The 24,284-nt window shown below is 44.9% G+C and overlaps 8 protein-coding genes across 8 annotated transcripts; 4 read left to right on the top strand and 4 right to left on the bottom strand.

Annotated features, from left to right (window-relative positions):
• Positions 1–6: 6 nt before the first annotated feature.
• L199_002245 (uncharacterized protein) lies at positions 7–2,084 on the bottom strand (the record flags this gene model as incomplete). Its single annotated transcript, XM_064887992.1, has 8 exons — positions 7–295; positions 382–692; positions 766–1,131; positions 1,196–1,372; positions 1,430–1,595; positions 1,661–1,686; positions 1,756–1,851; positions 1,920–2,084. The coding sequence occupies 8 exons, from the start codon at positions 2,082–2,084 to the stop codon at positions 7–9; spliced, it is 1,596 nt and encodes a 531-aa protein (XP_064744064.1).
• A 1,726-nt stretch (positions 2,085–3,810) lies between these two features.
• On the top strand, positions 3,811–5,951 carry L199_002244 (uncharacterized protein; the record flags this gene model as incomplete). Its single annotated transcript, XM_064887991.1, has 9 exons — positions 3,811–3,918; positions 4,031–4,109; positions 4,190–4,325; positions 4,393–4,556; positions 4,624–4,667; positions 4,748–4,998; positions 5,118–5,200; positions 5,265–5,677; positions 5,751–5,951. 9 exons carry the CDS (start codon positions 3,811–3,813, stop codon positions 5,949–5,951), a joined length of 1,479 nt encoding a protein of 492 aa, XP_064744063.1.
• Positions 5,952–6,154: 203 nt separating this feature from the next.
• On the bottom strand, positions 6,155–7,673 carry L199_002243 (uncharacterized protein; the record flags this gene model as incomplete). Its single annotated transcript, XM_064887990.1, has 5 exons — positions 6,155–6,496; positions 6,586–6,770; positions 6,910–7,214; positions 7,303–7,463; positions 7,527–7,673. The coding sequence occupies 5 exons, from the start codon at positions 7,671–7,673 to the stop codon at positions 6,155–6,157; spliced, it is 1,140 nt and encodes a 379-aa protein (XP_064744062.1).
• Positions 7,674–8,240: 567 nt separating this feature from the next.
• On the top strand, positions 8,241–9,711 carry L199_002242 (uncharacterized protein; the record flags this gene model as incomplete). The annotated part of the gene is made up of 4 exons (XM_064887989.1): positions 8,241–8,342; positions 8,417–8,593; positions 8,689–8,862; positions 8,971–9,711. 4 exons carry the CDS (start codon positions 8,241–8,243, stop codon positions 9,709–9,711), a joined length of 1,194 nt encoding a protein of 397 aa, XP_064744061.1.
• A 262-nt stretch (positions 9,712–9,973) lies between these two features.
• L199_002241 (uncharacterized protein) lies at positions 9,974–14,694 on the bottom strand (the record flags this gene model as incomplete). The annotated part of the gene is made up of 10 exons (XM_064887988.1): positions 9,974–10,055; positions 10,120–10,625; positions 10,693–11,149; positions 11,222–11,712; positions 11,793–11,933; positions 11,994–12,270; positions 12,376–13,259; positions 13,331–13,815; positions 13,883–14,379; positions 14,444–14,694. 10 exons carry the CDS (start codon positions 14,692–14,694, stop codon positions 9,974–9,976), a joined length of 4,071 nt encoding a protein of 1,356 aa, XP_064744060.1.
• Positions 14,695–15,760: 1,066 nt separating this feature from the next.
• On the top strand, positions 15,761–16,841 carry L199_002240 (uncharacterized protein; the record flags this gene model as incomplete). Its single annotated transcript, XM_064887987.1, has 5 exons — positions 15,761–15,820; positions 15,869–15,958; positions 16,027–16,087; positions 16,152–16,444; positions 16,521–16,841. The coding sequence occupies 5 exons, from the start codon at positions 15,761–15,763 to the stop codon at positions 16,839–16,841; spliced, it is 825 nt and encodes a 274-aa protein (XP_064744059.1).
• A 1,334-nt stretch (positions 16,842–18,175) lies between these two features.
• L199_002239 (uncharacterized protein) lies at positions 18,176–19,564 on the bottom strand (the record flags this gene model as incomplete). Its single annotated transcript, XM_064887986.1, has 5 exons — positions 18,176–18,228; positions 18,303–18,849; positions 18,924–19,205; positions 19,273–19,379; positions 19,438–19,564. 5 exons carry the CDS (start codon positions 19,562–19,564, stop codon positions 18,176–18,178), a joined length of 1,116 nt encoding a protein of 371 aa, XP_064744058.1.
• An 892-nt stretch (positions 19,565–20,456) lies between these two features.
• On the top strand, positions 20,457–23,805 carry L199_002238 (uncharacterized protein; the record flags this gene model as incomplete). Its single annotated transcript, XM_064887985.1, has 15 exons — positions 20,457–20,648; positions 20,867–21,448; positions 21,509–21,582; positions 21,638–21,669; positions 21,718–21,796; positions 21,845–21,896; positions 21,949–21,998; positions 22,051–22,119; positions 22,175–22,248; positions 22,303–22,456; positions 22,504–22,563; positions 22,623–22,754; positions 22,832–23,303; positions 23,367–23,653; positions 23,706–23,805. The coding sequence occupies 15 exons, from the start codon at positions 20,457–20,459 to the stop codon at positions 23,803–23,805; spliced, it is 2,409 nt and encodes an 802-aa protein (XP_064744057.1).
• Between the last annotated feature and the right edge of the window lie 479 nt (positions 23,806–24,284).

Here is a 24,284-nt window from a genome sequence, read left to right as displayed (position 1 = left end):
TGAGGTTCAGATCACCATGGATACCTCATTCTCCCCCTTCTTTCCCTCTTCGACATCTTCCACTTTGTTGTTCTTGAACAGAATCATTGCCATCAAAGCGTTCAAGACCAACCAGCCAAATTCGAACCAGAATGAAGCTTGGACATTCGAAAAGTTGGTTACACTTCCTTCATTCAAGGTCAAGAAACCAGCTTGGACGGATAAACCAGTGACATTGCCAATTTGCAAGAACACTTGGAGGATCGCACCTGCCACGCCGGACATGGAAGGTGGTACCGAAGTCATCACGGTGATACTGTGAATACGGGAATGGTATATCAGCCACAGCTGATATAATTACTGTTTTGCACACGATACTGTAGGTCTACTATTTTTACTCACTTTGTACCTAGATAGACAGCCATGGCACTTGCACTTCCAACCAACAAAGCAGGTAAGATCCACCTCCAATAAGCATTATCGTATATCTCTCCTTTGGAATAGATCATGAGTAAATAGGTGGAAGCAGCAATGATCGATCCGAAAGAGATGATCCATCTGTAAGACTGAACCTTGAAAGTAGATAGTAATCTGGGCATCACCATTGCGACTGCGACGGCAGCTATCCCCGATGGGAAAATCCGGATCGCAGCAATGATTGGTGATTCTCCGAACACTTTGAGGAATCTCTCGACCAATACTAACTGATACATCTACAACACGAACAAAATCAGCCTACTGCAGCTCTAACAAGAGACATAATATAGTACTATATGATTCACTCACATTCCACCAAGTGAATCCACCTAATGCAAGTGCCATAACAACCTTCATATTTCTGATTTTCCAGAAGGAGGAAGGGATCAAAGCGTATTCTTCAGGTAGTCTAGATTCCCAAATGAAGAATGCAATGAACAACGGCCAAGATAATAAGAAAGGAACGATGAATTTGGCAGATTTGAATCCATAACTTGCTCCTAGGGTTAATCCCAGGATGATGAGGATGATGGCGAAGAGCATAGTGAGTGTGCCGACCATATCTAATCGTTTGTATTTTTCTCTCGTAGATGTTCCAGTGGCACTTTCACCTTTGATCTTGGGCACTAACCCCAGAGCTAGTAAGGAGAATGGAATGCAGATGATGGCGAACATCTATACAGTGGCATATTTAATTATCGATATGGACAAGTACATCATTTTTAGGTAAGTTACTCACCCTGAAAAACCACCTCCAAGCTGATTGTTGACCTCCTGCAGTGATGAATCCGAACAAACCCGCTATGATCAGTCCCGTACCATTTGCTATGGCCGCACTGAGACCGAAAATCGTAAATGCGACGTTGAGCTCTTCTGGTTCGAATATCGATACGATCAATCGGAATGCTGAAGGGATCTGAGTCAAAGCTTAGTATCTGGAAAAGTCACACTTTTAACAGGGCGTATCACGTACAGTACCTGCACCTGCAATGCCTGCTAAAGCTCTCAGCACGAAAAAAGCGTATTGGTCATTCATGAATGAGATGATCAAGTTGAGGACACCGAGTATGAAGAAACTCCATGTGAACACTGGTTTGGCGGAGAAGAGGTCTGACAAGCGACCGAAAAATAAGAGGAAGCTGTGAATTGATTTAGCGGTTTGTCAGCTCTGAACTCTTATCGAAAAGAGGGAGGAGAAACATACGATGCGAAAGTCACGATGTATGCGGTCTAAATCATAACATGAAAATCAATCAGAATGAGGATATATATAACAGATATAGTGAGACTGAAGCTCACAACGATCCATGTGGAAGATTCATATAGTATACCGAGATCTCGAGATATAGGATCGGTAAATATGAATAACCCAGCTACAGCTGACAAGTCAAGGTACTTTACATCCCAAGTAGTAAGGGTAAATCGAGCATGTTGGAGCTAATTCATTTGGAAAGATAGCTTACCTGAGCGACACTGAAAATCGCCAACAAACCCCATTTCCTACTTTGACTCAACTTGACCTTGTGTTGATCGGTCACATCGCCATTGGCAGGATCGTTACTAGAGGAAGGGGCGAGAGTCTTGTCCGAACACGTTGAATCGTTTCGAGGGATCTCGGCTGAGCTCATTGCGGTTGGGTGATGAGATTTGTGAGTAGACGCCGATGTCAGACTGATTAGTAGCTTGTGCAAGGTAGTCAATGTCGAGAGTGGTGATCCTCAGTACTGCATTCGCTCATCATCGGCCTTATATACGCTCGCCCAATGCGATCTAGATCTTCAGTAGCCACAACATCACTCAGTACTCGATGAACATCGAACCATATTGATCATCAACATGCATCCTTGTGGAGGTCAATTGGCTAAGGAAGAGGTCTATTTGCACGTTTGGCTCCGCCTCAAACCTCGATCGCGTGGCAAAACGATGAAAACATTGGTAAGCCCTTTCGAATGTAGTGGAGGTAGATGGAGGGGATTAGTAATCCCACAACTTTTGAAGTGATGTTACGTGATGTGGCGGAGTTACGAGCTTACCAGTTCTCCAGTCATTGCCCCTCTACAATGTTCCCCTTCGAGTTAATTGACTGCTTGTACTGCCCTGCCTGAGGGGTAGTAGAAGCGAATGGGTGGATGAGTCTTCTCGACCAGCAAATTACGATACGACCAACATGTAGAATTGCCATAGGGCTGCCTATGTTTCGTATACCGATGAAACAAAATTAGCCAAATACTTGAGTTGAACAAGTGTTTGGTACAATCTCAGTCCACTCAACCAGATAGAAACAGTCAAACCGACCACACCGACTATCCCACCATCAGAACAGGTCGAAATATGCTGTGGATTCGCCCGTTGTAGATGTGGAAACACCCGGATCGAACGTATAGGCGGTAGACAGCAACGCAGGCCATGGAAGTGGACATCGGATCTTGGTCTGTCGTAATACTGTGTCGTAGGTGTTGAGTCATAAGCTATTGACAATGGAAATTGAGCTCACCGTGGTCGATACAGTACCTGGTCTGACTCTTACCGTCAATGAGACTGTAACATCGATTCTCACCGTCAGTAAAGAACGAGAGAAAAGGCGAGCGATACCACACTTAGCAGTGACTATCACACAATCGCTTAACTTGCTTCCCTTGTACTCTGCTACAGTATATTTCGGTGAATTCTTCATCCCATCTACATCATATGCTGTCACAGTGTATTTGTCCTCACCGTGCTCGAGAGATTGCGGGACAGAAGTTGCCATTTACTCATGTTCCTCCTTGGTTTGCCCGTCACAGCGGTTTTAGGAGAAGGTGTCTGTTGGTTTGACATCGCTATTTGAGTGAGTGCAGTGACTGAATGAAAAGATTACTGATGCCCAGCTTACTCATCAGAGGAAGCCTAGTGTACAAGACTCATCCATGTTCGCCCAATGCATAGAACTGTAACGAATTAAGTTGATTGATCGAAATGACGTTTGCCGCCGTTACCTTCACCATCATCCTCACGACCAGTCTCGGCGTTATGGCCATCAGATAGTAGCTGTGGGATCTTTACCAAAGGAGGTGCACGGACCTCATTCCAAACGAGAGCATGGACCTTCTGACCTGAAACGGACTGAAACAATAGTAACATGATTGAGATGGTTGATATTTCTTACTGATCTCACTCAGCCCATCAACCATCAACCATCAACCATCAACATTCAACCATCAACCTCATGTATATATATTTGTTGAAAATGCAAAAACAATCACACACATACTTTTATACATTCCCAAATCCACGCGTTCCACTTCATGCACTCTTTTCTCATGTTCACCAAATCATACTTGAAAACCATACAGCATCTTCACTGCTTCGATAACAATGCCATCTCCTTCCCCTATTCCCTCGTCTCCTACCCCATCTATCAATGGCAGCAAGCCAGCAGGGTCAGATAGGTGGAAGCTGCTATCATACAGTCTATCAAATACCGTGAGTACATTATGACACTTCTATGATCCTCCAACACTACCCGATACTGTAGCTCTTGGAAGTGAACCGACTCGATGCTGATGGTGATGTTCATGTCCGATTCATCTCTTAGATCCCTTACTCTCCCTTTTTCCATATCACTTCCATTATCATCGCCTTCCTCGCTCTGGTGATCATCGCTCTATGGGCTGGTACGTCGGGTTTTTCATCCATACAGCACCTTCTTGTCTCTCATCCTGACTAATCATTCGAAAGAAATTTTCGACTGCAGCCGCCACGGCAGGATTCGAACCTTATACAGTATTTGATACGGATTTCAACCGGACAGATGACAAGCATTGGTACACCCCGTTATTGCCCAATAGTGTGATAGAGGGACAGAAAGGGAAACTGTGCGATCCTGTCATGTGAGTGCTGTTCGCTACCTCATGTAAGCGGGAACGAAGCAGCCTATCTTGATAACCCTATCTGCAGCTTCAACGCAGGATCTACTATACAGACAAACGGGATGTACAAGCGAATGTCTTATACCATAGTAGAGTACAAAATCCTTGGAGTCTTGAAAGAGGACGGAGCTCCGTCGTATGCGAGTGTCGGATACATGGGTTATAGACTGGATGTCTGTAGTGTGTCTAGCAGTGTGTATAGTTACAGTATGACATTCATGGTAGGTCATTATGGTTGATCTCGAATTGGTTGAATCAGTGTCTTTCATTGTCGATGTTCGATCTGGTCTGGTCACTGCGACGGTGGGTCTAAGAGTTACCCACAATGATCAAGTTTGTATGAATCAGGACCATCACTGAGCTCTCGTTGTGCGCATTGATAGGCCCATATCACATGTCCAACACCATGGGCCGTCGTACTGAGTACCACATACACTCTCACCTCAGGGGTAACAGAGACAGGAGCATACAAGAGCGCTCCGTACTTGGGTGGTCTGGCCATCGATCTTGTATATAGGGTGGGAAAGCTGTTTAATAATCCCTTATATGCGAAAGAGAATACAATGGGAACTCTCAATAATGGGACGGGTAAATGGTCAAGGATGAGTGGTGATTTGAACGGGAGGGAATCATCGTGAGTGCAGCTGCATCTTTCTGTCATGTCCCTTTTTTACCATATTACCATAAAAAGGAAACTTCCTCTTGTCTCCTACATGTTGATTTCGTCATTGAGAATGTCTATGACATACTCAGGTTACCAAACTCCACGCTTCTGACCGAGCCGGTTTTTCAAATCCAGTCTTTGAAATTGTCAAATCCTGAAGACATAACATCAGGTGAGTTCTTCTTCTACTCGGTCAACATCGCTCACATGCAATGTTGACCTACGGAGATGGTCAGACACATCCTCGACGACTGGCCAGTATAATGGGGTACCTCCAGCCATACATCTTGATATGCTTGTTCCGTTGTCCAACTTCGTATCGGCTATATTGTCCACCATTCACTCTGATCTGGGTATATTGGATCAGAATATATTCCTCAGCGAGACGGCTCTCCATCGATTCATTAGTGAGACGGACGACTACGTCAATACGTCAATCTCATTGGGAGACTATGATCTGCACTACGCCCATAAAATGTTACACCCTGCCAGTGGGACTATCATCGATCCGTGGGTGACAAACAGGACTTATTCAGCTTTGACAGTGGCCAATCGAACGATAGCTACTGTGTATCCAAGCCATATTACGAGATCAAAAGGGTTGGCGAGTTGGCTAGTCTCGGTGGTCGGTCTGACCTTCTCCATCTGGGTAAGTGCGCTGGTGATCTCAACTTTCATCTTGATAACGCTTACACAAGCTTACACAACAGATTAAACCATAGGGCGGATTATGGCAATTGTACTTACTCATCGTATCGTACATACTCAGCAAGCGGAAGAATCCGACTACCATTGGTGTAGATGTTACTCCACCCTCGCCTTCATCTAACCAGGCTGTAGCGAGCAAGGAAAGTATCCCGTTATTACCTTCGAGACAAGTTGGTACGAGTGATAACAGCTTGATCAGAAGGGATACCTTGTGATGAGACAAGATTTATGTATGGGGGGAGACTAGAATCAATTTCGATTGCCGTATGATCGCTGTAGACCTGTATCATATCATCCGTGAATGGAGTAGTAAATATCAACGATCTATATAGATGCATCTGATTTATATCTATCTTACTGTTTATAATATACACAATTTGTTACTGGATCTACCACCATATCCCACAGCTTACTAGCCCTACACACTACGTTCAACCGGTCTTTGTACAGTCTCTTTCCCTTCTCCGTAATCGTTATCCCTTGGACCTCCATTCCCATTGCCGACTCCGTACGCACCTCTATCACCTATATCAACGGTCGACCAGCCGTGTCTACCTTCAGTCGCTAGTGGCTGACCATTAGTCGTACCCTGGGAACTACCACTTGTATGGTGGTGTGATCCTCCTTCGATGATACCATTTGGACCCCCTAGCATATGTTCAGCGCTGGATCGTCGATTGGGTCGATGGTGCAGAGGGATCTCTTCATCTTTGGGTATACGTGGGGAATAAGGTTTGTAAGATTGAGGTGATGAGATTGGCTAGGTGGTATAGTAGATCATAAGCACCAGTGGGATTGACGAGAGTACAGTATAAAGGATGTTTGACGAAGAGGAGACACTTTGCTTACAGGATAATACTGTCTGTAGGAATACCATGCACCAGCAATTCCAATCAGACTCCCAGCGATCACATCCGTAGCGTGATGTCTGTAATCCATTGTTCGTGAGATAGTAATCAAAGATGCACATGAAAGGGGAGCAAGGAGTAACCACGATTTGTATGTGTATCCTGTACGATTGTTGATTCGCATTTCTACCAACAACAACCATAACAGATTAACCAATATCAGCTTTGCCCTTCACATCCCACAGGTAATGACTATAATGATGATAAAGGTAAGATGATGGATAGGTAGGAGAAAGAGGAGAGAAAGAAAACCTTAATTACTCACTCGCAGCAAGGTATAAAATCAGATACCACATCCCTGACCAAGCAAAACTACTATGACCACTTGGAAAACTTCTAAAACCTTCTTGTAATTGTGAATCATCCGTTTGGGTACATACAGTCCATGAGGTCAAACCGTGTAATGGGTTCTCAGTAAGGTCATCAGGTAAGATACACCGAGCGAAGAAGTCCGGTCGCGGACGACCAACGGTGATTTTGACGATGTTTGTGAAAGTCGCTACGAGGCCTAGACCTAGGATCAAGCCTAACAAGCCGGATTGAGCGTCCCAGAAGGTTCTTCTGATTGCTCTATAAGACGCGACAATCGACGATCAGCTAGTAGTCTTCCTCTCAAAGAGATAGTGGAACAAACAACAGATATCGAAGGAATGCTCACGCCGTAAATATGATGATTATAGCAGGTACGACACCACATAATACAGCTAATAACCATACTGGGACCCTCTCCGGATCGGCATGAGGATGAGCAAGTGATGTATCGGTAATGTCGAATAGTCTCCTATAGCCATTGACTTTATCTAATAGGTAGAATATGCCCTAAAGCGATAGTGTACATTAGCCAATCAAATATATCAGGAAGAACGAGATGGACTTGCTCACCCATAAGACGATTGTCAGAGCCCAATCGGGAGCATAGCTGAGGAAAATCCTCATCCGTCTTGATCTCTTGGATGTGGACATATCATCGGTCACACGACCACCTCGAGAGGTTGTTGGTAATTTCGATGAGAGGAATGGTAGAGGCATTGTTCCTCGTTGACTTCTTGAATTGCTATGTACGTTGTGTCCTCGGTATTTGACTGGCTGTCCTTATACGATTGACTGAGATACGTTGCACTGGTTTTTAAGATGCTTATGATGATGTCGTATACAGGAATCAACTGAAGTGAATCTCGGATGATATGTGATATGTTGGATGACGATCGTACTGTATGACTACCCCCTGAAAAACTTGGGAAGTCTTGGCATAAATTATGCTGTGAGAGGGTGCAATCACACTCGTAATGTAAACAACAGATTACTGCTAAATCCTTTGTATACTGATGTTAACAGATAACTCTGACCATATGATACATATACATGTACAAGTATCCCATGCATGTATACATGGCTACACGAGAGTGACTAGGGGTATAGACATGCATAGGGAATGAGAGATGCGATGCATCTTAGTTCTACTAAGCCACGGCCACGTGTCACACCGCCGGAACCAGAGGCTCAACGTAACATGCACATCCTCAACTGGATCCCATTCATCATGATATTCACATCGCTCTCTCTTTGGACCGTTCCAGATCATACAAAGCAGACACGATGACATCCTCACTCTCACTCACTGACAGAACACCACTCGCAAATCAAGTAGCAGGACACGACGGGGTCATGTCGGATGCCTCGGGTTCACTCGTCATCAAGGTATGTTGTGCCTACATAGCGTGACTTCCTCTCTCTGGCGCATAGCTAACACACTTCTGTGATCATGTTTGTAGCCAGCATTAGCAAGAGAGATAGCATTCTATCAGACTCTCAATTCATCCGATAGGGAAGATCCGATCAGACGATTGAAGCCTTTCGTACCGAAGTTTCTGGGTACGTTAAGGTTGGAAGGTCAATTATCGTCTAGTGGGGATGTAGAGAGGTTGGAAGGGAAAGATGAGGTTCCAGAGGTGAGCTGAATTTCTTATCATCATTATTAAAAAATTATAAGCATCATCAATCAAGGTATGCATCAATGCATACTAATATGATGTGAATGATATAGTCCGTAGTTCTCGAAAACCTCTCTTACGCTTTCACCCACCCTTCCATCCTTGACGTCAAGCTCGGCACGGTTTTATACGATCCGGATGCGAGCGAAGAGAAGAAGCAGAGGATGGACAAGCAAGCTAGGGAGACGACGACTCATGAGCTGGGAATTCGATTTACGGGCTGCACAGTAAGTAATCAACATTCAGAACCAACCAAAACCTTCAACAAACTGGTCAAGACTGGAAATAACTACAATAAGCTAATATCGATCAATCCTTGTTTTTGCTACACACAGACCTGGCACTCCCCTTCTCAAAGTTATATAGTAACTCCCAAATCGTTCGGTAAGACCATCACCGCGAACCAACTCCCAGAGGGTATGGTAAGGTTCTTCCCTACCTCAAGCGATATTATCAAATCACTCATTCAACCCACTACGGATAAATCAGCGTCTGCTCCCACCACCACCTCACTTGATCTTTCCACAGGTGTACCACCTACACCCATCACAGCTTCCAACTCCAGTTTCTCACCAATTCCTGCAGAAGCTCAAACCTTCAAGGATCACTCCATACCCTCCACTTCGTTGGTCAAAGTCCTAGATATGATTGTCGAAGAGATCGATCGACTTGTCTCTGTGTTAGAGGATATCGAAATCAGATTCGTGGGAGGATCATTATTGATAGTCTACGAAGGTGATCCTCTAAAACTAGAAGAGGCTTTAGATCGATATCAACTACAAAAATTAAAGTCCACCACCGAGGAAGGGGTCGATAAAGATAGATCGGCGTTCTCAGATGATGGTTCTATCCCTTCTGATTTTGATTCCGACGAGGAGTCAAATGAAGATGATGAAGAAGAGGATGAGGAGAGTAGAGCCAGTAGGAGATGTCCACCTGTTAGAGTGAAATTGATCGATTTCGCACATACGTGGTTGGCTCAGGGGGAAGGACCTGATAAAGGGGTGTTGAAAGGGTTGAGTACGCTGAGGGGTTTATTGCAAGGTAGGAAAAAGGAGATTGAGGGGGTTGTATAGATCAATCAAAGTGTGAGAGTAAGCTGTTATGAGTATAAAGAAAGATTGATAGGCATCATGAGAGATAGGAGATTTCACTTGTATGTAACGAATTGATTGATGACGAAATGAAATGAAATGAAAAACGAATGAATCGTATTTAACGTATATATTCTATACATGGATTCAAGGAATGGTAAGTGTATCAAATCGTATAATATCGTACATCAAGTACGATGTTATCTGAGTTCATCTCAATGATGTTCATCTAAATTGAACCACATCACATCACCCCAGCCTGCTTCTCAACTCTACCTCTGTTCAACAACCCAATCTCATGAGATAAAAATTCGCCCATATCGGGTCTACCCAACCAGATATCAATCAGTCATTATCCCAGCTATATCACATCGTACCAAACAGACTCACCTCGTCCTAGCAATTCTCAATAAAATCTCAGCCATCCTTTCATTCTCATTACTCGTTTCCTCCACGTCTTGACTGGTTGAAGATACACTATCTATCCTCATAGATCTAAATCCACCTAATAATCCAGTACTACCTCCAGTCGTGCTCGTTCCAGTATGCTTAGACGCAACTTTGACAGCAGCACTTGTCCTATCTTTCAACGTTGGTGTAGGTAAATCCAAATATTGACCAAGCATGATCAAATCTTTATAATTACCCGATTGAAGTCGTTGTATTGGAACACCATGTTCTATACCACCTTCAGAAGCGTTGAAGAAAGATTTCAACATTCCTAACCATTTGAACACTACGTCAACCTCTGAGGAACCTAGGGTAGGACCGTGGTATGGTTTATCGCTTAGTGGAGGGACGAGGAGAGAAATGAGTATATCGATTATTCTTCTCCAGAGTGATAACATGAGAGAAAGTCGAGTAGGTAAGTTGAGTGTAACTGAGAATACAGAGAACTACCAATCATCCCAATATCAGCTGAGAGTCATACAGTAAGAAAAGAAAATGGAGAGGATTACACACATTTTCATTCAGATAATCGAACAAACCTCCCAAGCTACTCTCAATATCTTGATCCGTCAATACTGTCTTTGCCTTTTTCTTATCTTTGAGCGGTTTAGTCAAAGTACCCAAAGTGGTCGAACTAAGTTGAGATCTAATATATTCCGCCATCTTATCGACCAACTCCCTCGACATGTCCCTTTGTGATCTATCCAATGCTCTCGAAGCGATGGACAGATGATAGGCTACGTCGTTTTTCTCTCCTCCTTCCATCGATATTCGAATATGGACGATCCCACCTCGATTAGACGTCGTGAGGGGTAAGACGATGTCTCGTATGGGCTGTTCGGCAAACAATCTGGAATCAAGTTTGAACGATCCACCACCGATCAAGTCATGTTTACCGACTAGTTGTCGATCGAACGCGGTTAACTCGAGGACTTTGATAGATCCTACCGATATCTCAAATGACTGTTCCCTATATATACCCAACCTCAATTTAGCCTTCATGTCTATTTGACTGACCATTTTAGTCGAAGATGATACATACCACCTCGGATCTTCCGCGCCCAGTATCGTCCTAGTCTTGATCAACCTCTCGCCTGTCTCTTTATCAGTGACGATTACGAACCCATCGGCGGGTTTGCTCCCTCCTCTTCCTATCAGATTTTCGCCTCGAAGGACAGTCACGGTGAATACGTGTCTGGTGGATTTATCATTTGCAGTGTTGGATTTGACAGACTTTACGATCCTAGCTGTATCTTCAGCTTCCATAGCATACATCAGATCTTCCAGAGACTGTTTCGCAGCAGACATATCGGTGAGCTTGACGCATGCTGCGGGTGGGACAGCGAACCCATCAACTTTTTTCTTCTCCAAATTTTTCACAGCTTGTTGTCCCTTGGCTAACCAGTTACCAGCTTTACTACCTAGCTTGTTTTGGATCTCGGAAGTCGGGGTGGATACTTTCGCAGGGTTGAGGTCGTGTTGGAAGAGCGCAAGGACGGTGGTGGCATAAGTGGATACTGCTAAAGAGACAGTCTGACGTATTATGGTCATCAGTACAAGTCTCTGTTGATATGCAGATGAAAGGTCTTGTCTGAATATCACAATACACTCACCTTTGAATAATCAATCAAAAACACCGCTCGCTTGTACTCGGACAGGGGTAACTCGTGTAAAATGACTTGAGCGGATGATCGTATAAACTCGAACAGGTCGATGACGGATTGTGAATGTTTATTTTCAACTTCTGGGACCCACTATACAATGACATGTCATTAAATTGGCATCTGCCCACTCGCATGATAGACTAGACTTACACTATCCATGCCCACCGCCCTGCTCACCCAATCATGTACCTGACTAGTTTCCGTATCTTTCAACCAAGCCATCACGTGAGGTTCAAAGAACGCATCGAGCTCGAAGCCATGCTCTTGATTGGGACACAAATCATCCCACAGGTCCAGTAATTTGCCGGTAGTCTCATACAAGCTAAATATGTCAGAAGCGACTCCACGGGGTTTATCAATCACTTGGAGTTCGGCTAGGAAGAGGGGTAGTTGGCGGGATATGATGATAGCGGATGGGTTAAGGGTGCTATGGTTAATCGACAAATTTAGCATAGTGTAATTGTACAATTCAAAAGAAAGAATTGACCAAAGGCTGAACTAGGACTACCGTGATGGCGAGACTTTGACTTACCTTCCTATACCCTTACCCCAGACCCTCTTAACATCCGTAACCTCCTTCAATATCCACCTCGCCACATTCTCAAACCCTTCCACCAGCTTATCCTTCCCATCACTACCCACCGTTCTCAACCCATCATCTTGTTGTCCCACACCTCCTGTCAGGTACTCTACAGCCTGGACATATTCACCTATCGCCGCACCCTTGAGCTCGTCCGAAGCATTGTCAATGATCTTTTGAGCGTAAGGCTGAGCCTCAAACAGTTCGGGCGCAGAATTGAATATGATCAATAGAGATGGTGGTGGAGATGGCGGTGGGTTAGAAGTAGTGGGAAATATGGTAGGTAACGAAGTAGTCAAAAGTGATAATAGTGTTGACAGGAGTTCAGATAAGATGGGTGACAAGGGATCACCAAGTCTTATACCGTATGACATCAATTTAACGCTCTCTGAGATACTCTTGGCATATCCCACTTCCTCTTTCGTACCGATACTATCACCCCATCGTTTAAGCACAATTTCCAATTCTTTCTCTTTTTCCCTCCTCGAGGCGATCCCCCATATATCTCGACAACGTTCTAACAGATCACGCGATTTTGTGGTATGTCCAACGACTTCGACGGATTTACTAGCGAGTCTGCCGAACACCTCGATCGATCTGGGTGGGATGAAGAATGATTCACCGGAGAATGATCGAGGGGAAGTAGGTGAGAGAGGTGCGCTGATATTGGTAGAGAAGTCATTGGGCGAGCCTGGTGTAGCTAGATCAGGGAAATCTTTCAATAAGTTGGAGATGGATTGGGATAATTGAGCTTGACGATTCTTTTGAGATGGGGTCAGCGGAGCTGGTTGAGAGGATATAGCAGTCATTGCTCGTTTCAAATCTGACATGTACATCTGTACAAGTTGTGATGACCAGATCAATCAGCATTGAGCCCCCTATCCGGTTGTAAAAAACGTGTATTCACCTGCTCCAATACACCACTTCGTTTTATATCAATCACATCCCTATCCAATATATCTTTCCTGACACTCCACACTTGTCCTACCGTATCTACCATCTCATTCACATCCCCATCCCATATCGGACTGGGTTTTCGTTTGATGGAATCTTGAGAATGGGTCGATATCCTGCCCAGTCCTATCCCGGAGGACTTTCTCCTCACATTCAATGGAGGTTGAGTCGGAGAAGTAGGCGTGGTGGGTGACATTGATAGTGCACTGGAGTTCGAGTCTAGTTCGGGGTTGGGTGATGGTGCGAGCATGTATGATTGGACTTCTGCTCTGAGACGGAATAGGAAATCTCGATCTTTCTCGGTTTGCGGTTTGGCCAGTGGAGAGAAGAACGACGAGCGAGGAAGGGAGTTATAGAGTAATTGGAGGAGATGCGATTGGTGAATGTGAGCAGGGGATAAAGCTGGTCCGGTCGAAGGTGGGATGGATTGGGTGAACGCTAGATTGAATGATACAATATCAGCTGTTCTTCCTGCTACATGGAAGACTTCAATCAATTCACTCACCCTCCAGCAAAGTAGGTACCTCTCTGAGATTCAATCCACTGGGAGTCTTCGTACCCTTCTTGATTAATCCTAGGAAATTTGCTGTAGTAGATTTCCAAATCCCATCACCATCTTCATTGGCCAGTATACCCCAGAACTCCAATAAGAACTCCTTGGGAAGTTTGACCGACTGTCCATCATCTGACTTGTTTCTTCCTAGACTCAGCCCAAAGCCAGATGATTTCCTCCTACCTGGTGGACCAGGTGAGGGCGTGGTGGTATTGGGAAATACAGGTGAACCGCCCATTTCAGGTGTCGTCGGTCCATGACCTGATCCAGGTGGGGAGAACGACGAGAAAGTGAGACGTGAGCCATTAGGGGATGTTCCCTGTAAAGGGGGTGATGGCATAGGTGGGACAGGCGGTGGAGGGGTGTGATGAAGGGAGAATGCAGATGCTACGGATGCTCGGTGTGTTGGAATTGGTGGCGGTGGGTGAGTCAGGTGGTGGTGCAGCACTCTAAGGTAGAGTAGCAGTATATATTAGCTGTATTCGTAGCATACTTGTAACGAGAAATACCCACGCCACACGCAAAGAGTAAGTATAACCCAGCTTATCCAGCTCATCCCCTCCTGGTCCATTACTGTAGCTCGGTTGTCTGCCATTCAGACTGACAGGAGATGGGAGGGGTGGCCCTCCTATAGGTGAAGGAGGCATCAGTCCTGATTCTTTCGTGTAGTTTGTCTGTACGGTGGATACTGTCGAGGTGGACATGCTTCGTGAAGGGTTGCGAGGTAAGGGGGGTGGTGTAGGTCCATTGCGATGAGCTTGCATGGTTTTATGGTTTCTGAAGTGATGATAAAAGAGTGTAGTGTGTATAGTGTGAGAAGATGGGTTATGATCCTCCCTTTGCTGTGCTGTATGTGTGTATATTCAGCTAATTCAACCCGTGCATCGATGTGGTGTGGTGTTGGTGTTGTTGAGTTTATTTTTATTTTTGTACTGTGCTACGCGTTTGGTAATTCCACTCATGCATCCCACCGTACAATCGCGTGTCTATCCTAGGTCATCCTGAGTTGTACCCTGGTACCTGGTAGATCATCTTTCCGTCCTAGCAATAGCAGTAACGTGGGAAAATGACAAGGGGGCAGCTTGGAGATCAGGGGTATCTCAATTCGGCTCAGTTCACGAGTATCCAGCTAGCCAAGCAATCGGTACAATCAAGCGTACAAGAACAAAGCATACTCGAGTAAAGGTGGGATGATCCGTAAATGTATCTATTGGTCTCTTATCGATATGAAGCGTAGGTCGTTTCGTTCTTTTTGATTAGGAAACTAGGATCGCTGAAATTGATGCGGACTCTGATGCTTCATCTTCGCGCTCCTTCTTTGACAGCCTAGAACATGCTCGGTGGATGACAGACTGGAACACACTCGATACATCCTACGCATGATCGTTTATGCATTACAAACGATGCTTCTCTCCCCGTCGATATGGGATGATCTAATCTCATCAATTCATCACCAATCCATGGGAAACCACCTTCCTATTTGGGTAATAACCTGCTGTTTCCGCTGGAACTGATCGAAGAGATACCTTAGTGACTAACGAATCATTCCAAAAGATTTACTAATCCCTCTCTCATCGATTTATAGACCAGTTGACCATCTTGAAAAGGTATATATACCCCTCATCTCAGACTCAAGATCGGGTATCCATTCTCTTCAAAACAACAACAGTCAAAATTCCTCCTTTCGCTCTCATACTCCGATCACTGCTCATCGTAGTTACAGCTATCATCATTTCGTACTCATTATTTACCAGCTCAATCAAGACTTACCTCAGACCCATCACTTCCACTACACTTAGACACTTTTCTACAAATATACCTAAAGCGAATATGCAATTCAAGTATAGACCAAGTGAACAGAGGGGAGGAGCAGATCATGGGTGGTTAAAGGTGAGTCATAACGTATCTGAATTGACAATTGCTGATAATACCTTATAGACCTTCCATACCTTCTCTTTCGCATCCTACTATGATCCGAAGTACGAGAGCTTTGGTGCGTTGAGAGTCATCAACGAAGATCGAGTGGCGGTGAGTATCGATCCATCCATCCTACTAAGACCAAGACATAAACTGATGTAAACGATGAATGGACCTAGCCCGGTACTGGTTTCCCTACGCATCCTCATCGAGAAGCCGAGATCTTTTCATACATCATCAGTGAGTTATCTTTTTCTTTGAGACCAATATTCCCTTCACTAAATTTGGGTGTGATGTGTTTCAGGCGGCCAGCTATCCCACAAAGATACAATGGGCAACGTCGAAACGATGGTCCGAGGTGATATCCAAATGACATCTGGTGGAACAGGTATCGCCCATTCCGAATACAACGACCATCCCTCAGAGGGAGTCCACTTCTTACAGATCTGGGCATTACCCAATCGAAGAGGATTGAAACCGAAATATTTCACTAGACATTTCACGGATGAGCAGAAGAAAGATAAGATTGCTCATCTGGTAGCTCCGGTGGGGTACGAGGGGGTAGAAGAAGTTAGAGAATGCAGTGGGTTGACTCCGGTGAGTGTACATCCCTCCTCAGTGCAAATCCCTCAGTGAAGGAAATATGCTGACTAGTCGTTCCGTATATATTCAGATCCACTCGCCTGTCCATTTCTTCTCATCCCTTATTTCCCCCACCATCTCGCTCACCCACAAACTCCTGCCTTCCCTCAATGGCAAACCCAACAAGCTGTTCTATGTTCAACTAGTCCAGTCCTCGGGGTATAATACCGAATCAGCACCGAAGGACGGGAAAGGACCGTTGATCAAGGTCACAGGCGGTGGACAGGAAGCGACGTTGGGTGAAGGCGACGGTGTCTTCATCACTGGCGGGAAAGTAGGAGAGGACATATCGGTCGAGAATGTCGGGAAAGGTATAGGCGAGGTAGTACTATTTGAGATGGACGAGGAGTAAAGGGATTCCAATTCATATTGTCAAGACTGACTGATTGGGTCTGCCTTCGATAGACTGATTCAGACTGAAGCCAGATAGTATTTTTTTTGATAATCATAATGTAATTTGCGAATAATTCTACGGTGTATGCATGTATCGTCTGAATAGAATTGTCCTCTGTTGACCAGATGGCTGCTCTACTCTTCATCCTCCTCGAGATATCTCAACGACCCATCTACATTGACCCAAGCCAGATGTTGTCTACCTATATCTTCGATACAATTTACTCCGATAAGTATCATCGTAGATAGCAGTTCGTGTATAACAAATCCAGAGCCAGTTTCACTCCGGCTTCACCTTCATATATACAGTTATATCAGGGGCAGAAGTTCAATTAGCTTAGCCTACTCAAACATTCAGATCGTTTGCTGACTTACAGCCAATCCCCACATGACAGCTCTTCCGAATCAAATGTTCAGTACTTCAAGTGGTCTATGTGACTGGCGTTAAAGGGCAAAGCTCCGAAGATATTCACTTGTCCCAATCGAGGTGTACCGTTACATGTGTTTGGTATGCGTCATCGCGATTAGTCCAATAGGATATATGACGGTTTCTAACTATATTTACATGGTTTACGAGGATGATTGGATCGAGTCTCTTGATTGATGGTATGTCCTTCAATTGGGTTCATATCAGATTTCACAGAGCGATGAAAGCCCAGGGAAGGGATTTAAACAAGTTGCCATATAAGATTAGAGGCCAATATATCATGTGGTGGATTGCAATGGTCGTCTATGGTGTATATTGGTTTGTAAGTGGATCTTACCTTACTTCACTATCTGAAAGACCTCAAGCTGAGTTCAGGTGCACGTTAAAGACAAACGGTTACTCGGAATATATAAAGAGAAATTAGAATTATCAAACCTTCCTTTTCTCTTACCTGTTCATCGAATTCTTCTTGGTCCCGTATATAGGTCATAGATTACGCAGTGAAAGTTGGAGATTCAAACCATTAGAGGAGGTTGATCTGATCACGGGGCTGAGTGAGATTGAAGAGTTGGAGAGGATCGATAAATTACAGCCGTTGCCTAATACTAGAAGGGCAAAGTTCGATAGGTGGTTGTGGGGTTAAATCAGATTCAATATAGACATGTTAGTATTGATCATATAGAGTACTATCACGTTTAGAGGAATGTGGGCTTAAACAAGCACGATGGCTTGATTATGCAAGTTCACTTATGAGTGGCCTACGTCAAATTTCCGGGACTTGGAAAAGATAGCATAAATAACTGATTAATATGCATGATAACCCAAGAGTACGCAAAGGAATTAGCAAGTCTAGCAGTGATATCAGATTACGCAATGAGAGCTTCTACTAAACCTGAAGTTTCACTTGCAAAGTCGGTGACTGAGCGTCCGCAAAGTGCATAGAAGTCAGCTATCAACAGATCTGAAATGAGATGGTAGAACAAGGTCACTCACAAACAATACCCTTCTTCTTCAATCCTTTACCTTGTCCAGTCGTCAACCATTTCTTCAAACCTTGGTTCACACCTGGTACGATCAATCCCTGAGCCATCACTTGGGGGAAAAGAAGTTGATAGGCTTGTTCAGAACTTGCAAAGGTTATATACAGTCCATCTCCTTTGGACTTGCTGGACGATGCGGAGATATGGGTGGTCGTAGCGTTGAGTTTGAGGTTGACATTAGGTGTTAATCCGATCTTATCCGCTTTGGGTTCATACAAGTCTTCTATGAAGACTTTATCACCTGATGGAGTGGTCAGTGAAAAGTCGGCATTGTTGTCTGACCATCCATTGGTGAGGTCTATACCTAATGATTGCTGAGAAGAGGAAAGATGATCAAGAGCGAATCGACGGAGAATGGTCATCTTTCCTCTGACGGCGGCTAAGGCGGTAGACGAGATGGAGGTGGATGGATTGACATATGATTGGGCTACTGAGGAAGTAAGAGTGGTATAGAGGGATTGCTGGAGAGCTTGAGTAGTTCCCCAAGTAGCGTTCTCATCCTGCCACCAGAATCGTATCAGATACACATCCAGAAAACAAACACTCAATATTGAGGAAGAATGTTGCAACTCACCTTCACACTGATAAGCAGACTCTCCGTTGGGTTCTCCTCCAAAAACCTATAAAACCCTTGAATGACATCTTCGAACCTCGCATTGATATCTAATAGAGCTTCCGAATGAAAGAATACCAAATCTTTACCGTTGGGTGCGAAACCCACTCTCAAGTCGAACGCTCGGTTACCAGCTGCAAGTTGAGCGAAGATCGATTGAGTTCCACAGCGATATAAGGCGGATGGGTATATGATTTCGGTATATTTGAGGTAGGAGAGTTGTTTGAGCAAAGTGTAGTCCCACTAAACCAAGGACCATCACAATGTCAGTATCAGCGAAAAGAAGCCCATGATAGTGAAATATGCTCACAGAGGCAGTATCGTGAGTACCTGGGATGGACATATCGGTGATTTTGGTAGTGTCTGATACTTTTGACATCCAAGAGCATAGTGACCCAGAACATTTGGAATATGATCCTACATGTATATAAGGTCAGCAAAGTACGAAGCACAACCAGAGCAGGTCTTGACGCACCCAAGATCCCACTACCCCTTTTGAGGGCTTCGTTCATCGATGTGACATTGTATTTCGGTGCTCTGGATTCCAAAGGAGCGGCGAGAGCTAGGATGGACAGAAGAGGGAGCAGGAGAATGGACAGCATGGTAGATTTAATGAGCGTGGTGGATGCTAGCGGAAAGAGCAAGAGTAAAATAAGGAGAGATGAAAGTACAGGGCTCCCCTATATATGATTGCTTCTGACGATCAGTGCTCATCTTTGGTTCAACTTAATTAATTTTTGTTGCAAAGCCCGACATTTCAGGAGGAGCACAAAGTGGGGTATCCAGGTTCTAGACTGACGGACCATCCCTTGATCGTCCCTACTTGATATTCGGGCTGCGAACAAAGCGTGCATGCGGACATTGGTAAGAACTAAGAGCATCCATCCTTCAGTAGTCAATGAGCAATCGTACACCATGACCAGATGTACTGGCCTGTTCACCTAAGAGTGTGGCCATCTTCTTAAAGATGTTCAAGCGAGCGATTTCCCAAAAAATTTCGAGATAAGAATAAGAGCGATGGCGAAGAAGGTACAGGTTAGGTACACGTCGTAAACCACGCTTTAAGGGACTCTCTGCGACTGATCCGCACAGGCACATTTACAGGCACATTCCCTTACCCTGAACCTTTTTTGCCGTTGTTTACTTCTCCTGCAGTAGGGCTTGAGGTTATTTTCCTTGGCGTTGTGAAATGTATGCTGTATCTAATGTTAGACGCGTAGATGCGAGATGTGGGATACATGAAAGTAACGTGCTGAGCAAGCATAAAGTGGTGAGAGTGACAGCGAACATAAGAATTGAGATGATCATCAGTAGGGATGTGATTACGCGTGGATGGTATCAACTTTTCATACACTATCGTCTCTTCATTCAAAATCGAAGCTTGGGTAGTATTCCACTCGATGTGTATACTGTGATTTGCTAGACGTACCATATACAATACCATACACTCTCTTCACAATCATCAACGTAGTCACTCTCTGATACAATATCACCATGCCGAGCAAGAACCGACCTCGTCCAGGGCCAATATCGATATCCTCGCCTATACCACGCAGTCCTGATGGTTTGTTGGCAACACCCACTTCCCAGCACCGTTCGTACCCTTCACCTGGTGGATCAGGATCGAGGTCACCTCGCACACCGACACGAGGGGGTAAGAAGGCTAAACCTAGGGTGTATGATGAGGTGAGTGAATTGAGATAGATTGCACAGCTGCGGATAAGAGATAGAGGAGATGGGACAAAGCTGTGCACGGACCATGCTTAAAATTGTTCTGATCCGGTCCGAGCTAACACACACAAATTCATATCCATAAATCCATAAATTCATAAAACACATCCCTTTGTCGTTGTTCCCATTCGTATGCACTATTGTCATTGTCACTCACATTTGTGCTTCTACAGTACGACCTATCGCCCACTCACGCATATCTCGAGCAATTCAATTCCTATCCTTCCTCACCTGATCCGTCCCATATGCCCATTCAGTCCCCTTCACCGATGGATTCTCCAGGGCTGAACAATGCGACGGAAAAAGATCCGGTATTCGGTCAAAACCAGTTCTCCTCGAATCACTACTTGGCACCGACATTGCATCCTCATGGAGAACGTAACAGACCTTACCCAGCGACAGGCAAGAAGAACAGGAATAATTGCATACCTACCAATCCGACCAAAAGGAAATTACTTTTCTTCGGTGTACCTGTGATACTGGTGATCATAGCTGGTATAGCGATAGGTGTGGTAGTGGGCACCCAGCATAAGCCAAGTTCAGATAATAGTTCATCGTCAGGCGGATCAAGTAAAGGTTCAACGAGTAATACTAATGGAGGGACTGGAGGAGATAGTCAGACAACTTGGAATCAGTATATCAAACCTAGTTCAGGTGGTGATGGGGATACAGTAACGACGGATCTGGGTGTACATTTCAAGTATGTCAATAAATTTGGGGGTCATTGGGCTCAGAACCCTTATGATCCGTATTCCGTGAGTATCAATATATACCGGACATTGGGCTTTCCCGCTAACTAATGAGCTGTTTTATAGGTATCTGGTAGAGCTCAGTCTTGGTCACCTTCTCTGTTGGAAGAATGGGTGTGGGGAACGCACATAGCGAGGGGGTGAGTCGAGTAGTTCTGAATGATGCTACACGGTCAACTGACAAGGGTTACGCAGTGTCAATTTGGGAGGGTGGCTTGTGACAGAGCGTGAGTGACTGCTTATCAGCGCGAATCCAAGCTGACGTTCCTCTGTAGCCTTCATCGTTCCTGCGTTATATGAACAATATCAAACATCCACACCTCAGGCAGTAGACGAATATACTTTGTCTCAGGCGTAGGTCCTCTGCTGGTCATCTACGACTATAACTAATTAATCCCGTAGAATGGGTCAGGATCTGGCCACGAAGATGGAAGAGCACTACAAGACTTTTATCGTGAGGCAATAGGCCTTAGTGCTTCGGTATCAAGCTGATCTTCTGCGCGTAGACTGAAGAGGACTTCGCTGCTATCTCTGCTGCTGGATTGAACTTTGTTCGGTGAGTTCGTATAGTGAAAAGATAATTGAAAGGTCTAAATCTTGCGATGTAGGATTCCCCTTGGGTATTGGGCTGTCGAGACTATTGAGGGAGAACCATACCTGCCTAAAGTGTCTTGGACGTGAGCTATCTTCATCATCTACAAGAAGACGAGCTGCTGATGGAACATACTACAGATACTTCCTCAGAGCAATCGGGTGGGCTAGAAAGTACGGAATAAGAATATTCGCCGACTTCCACGCTTTGCCAGGTAAGTGTTCTGCACTCAACCAGCGCATCTGGTAAGCTAATACCACATCGCTAGGTTCACAGAACGGGTGGAATCATTCGGGCAAATCAGGCAGCGTGAATTGGATGTACGGTGTAATGGGAATTGCTAATGCCCAGAGGTCTCTGGAGACTATACGGACGATTACTGAGTTTATCTCGCAAGACGGTATCAAGGAGGTGGTTCCGATGTAAGTCATTCCCTTTTACAATAAGATTTTAGCTGATTGATTGACAGGTTCGGCTTGGTCAATGAGGTGATGGCTAAGACGGTCGGTACGGATGTGATGCAGAAGTTGTGAGTTTAACACAGCCCTTGGAACATGGACTGTCTGATAAACAAATGATATGACACAGCTACTACCAAGCATACAAGACCATTCGAGATGTGACAGGCTATGGTACAGGAAACGGTCCGATCATATTCCTCCACGAAGGGTTCTTGGGTGTGGCTGCTTGGGAAGGGTTCTTGAATGGGGCAGATCGAGTGTGAGTGTCGAGCTATGGCTGAGGCCAGCACAACTGTCTAGCATCACCGTATACTAATTAGCGTATCACCCAACTAGTGGCCTCGATCAACACCCTTACCTCGCTTTCGGAGATATCAACACCGCTTCCCACTCTGAACAAGCCAAGACCGCCTGTGGCTGGGGAGGAGGTACCAATGACAGTATGACCAACTTCGGCCTGATAATGGGGGGAGAATGGTCCAATGCAATTAATGACTGTGGATTATGGCTGAATGGTGTGGGATCTACTCCCTCATTCAGCTTGGCCGGAAACAATTGCGATGAATATGATGAGTGGATGAACTGGACCGACGACTTTAAGAAGGGTGTGTTGAGCTATACAATGGCTAATATGGACGCGTTGCAAAACTTCTTCTTCTGGACTTGGAAGATTGGGAATTCGACTGTCAAAGGGTATCAAACCAGTCCACAATGGCATTATAGATTGGGTTGGGAGCAAGGTTGGATGCCTAAAGATCCTAGATCAGCCGGAGGGTATTGTAAGACTTTGGGAATTGGTGGTAACCAGGTGAGGAATTGAATGGTGTGTTCATGTCAACACGAAAATTATATTGATCTTTGCACATTCTAGTTCGCCGGAACATATCCTGCTTCAGCGACCGGATCATTCGCCAATGGTACACCTACCATCGCAGCTACTCAACTTGCCTCACACACGTTATGGCCACCTCCCACACTCGGACCATCCTTTGCAGTCGACCAGGTATCGCTGCTGCCGACTCTAACTCAGACAGGATCTATCGTCGTCTTACCTACGCCATCTCATCCGTCCAATGCTACGAATATAGGTGATGGATGGACAAATGCACAAGATACAACGGGTGCATGGACGAGAGTGGAGGGATGTGATTATCCAGAGTGAGTGGTCGAATCGATGTGACAAGAAAAAAGACTGATGATATTGAAATAGCGAATATGACGCTGTGAATGCTACGGTGCCAGTTGCTGTATGTACCGGAGCGTCAGCAAGGAAGAGGGATGGGTTGGTACCCATACCGACAGCGATATAGTATGTTTGGGCGGGAATATAGAACAATGTACGATTCGATGACGATTATACATGGACAATTCTTTCGGGCTCTGACTAGGTTAAGAAGTATCTACAAGGTCTTATAAATAGTATGCATCGTTGACAAGCTGATAGTGAGCAGACTACACCGTCAATGGTCTTACAGTACTGCAATTACGCAAAACATATGCATAAATACCCTTTTTCCTATCATCTCGACAGGGCTCGGTTATGCACCATGGATTGCCGCCACCGTCCAACCTCGCTAAAGTCTTTTCGCAAGACGTGATCGCTCGTTATCATGGCCAATATCGTCAGTTTTCTGAAGGCACCTTGTGCATTCAGGCCCGCGGAGTACTTCGATTTGGGTTTATTTGGAGATATTGCCAAGGGATCAGTGCGTCTACACTGCTAACAAGAAGGACTGCGGGCTTTTCGCTTCGAGACCGTCATCATCCGATCATTTTCTCACTCCAATCG

The sequence above is a fragment of the Kwoniella botswanensis genome, chromosome 1, assembly GCF_036426115.1.
Source record: "Kwoniella botswanensis chromosome 1, complete sequence".
Classification (NCBI taxonomy): Eukaryota; Fungi; Basidiomycota; class Tremellomycetes; order Tremellales; family Cryptococcaceae; genus Kwoniella; species Kwoniella botswanensis.
The sequence above is the reverse complement of the archived record's forward strand: the minus strand, read 5'-3'. Positions and strand labels throughout refer to the sequence as shown.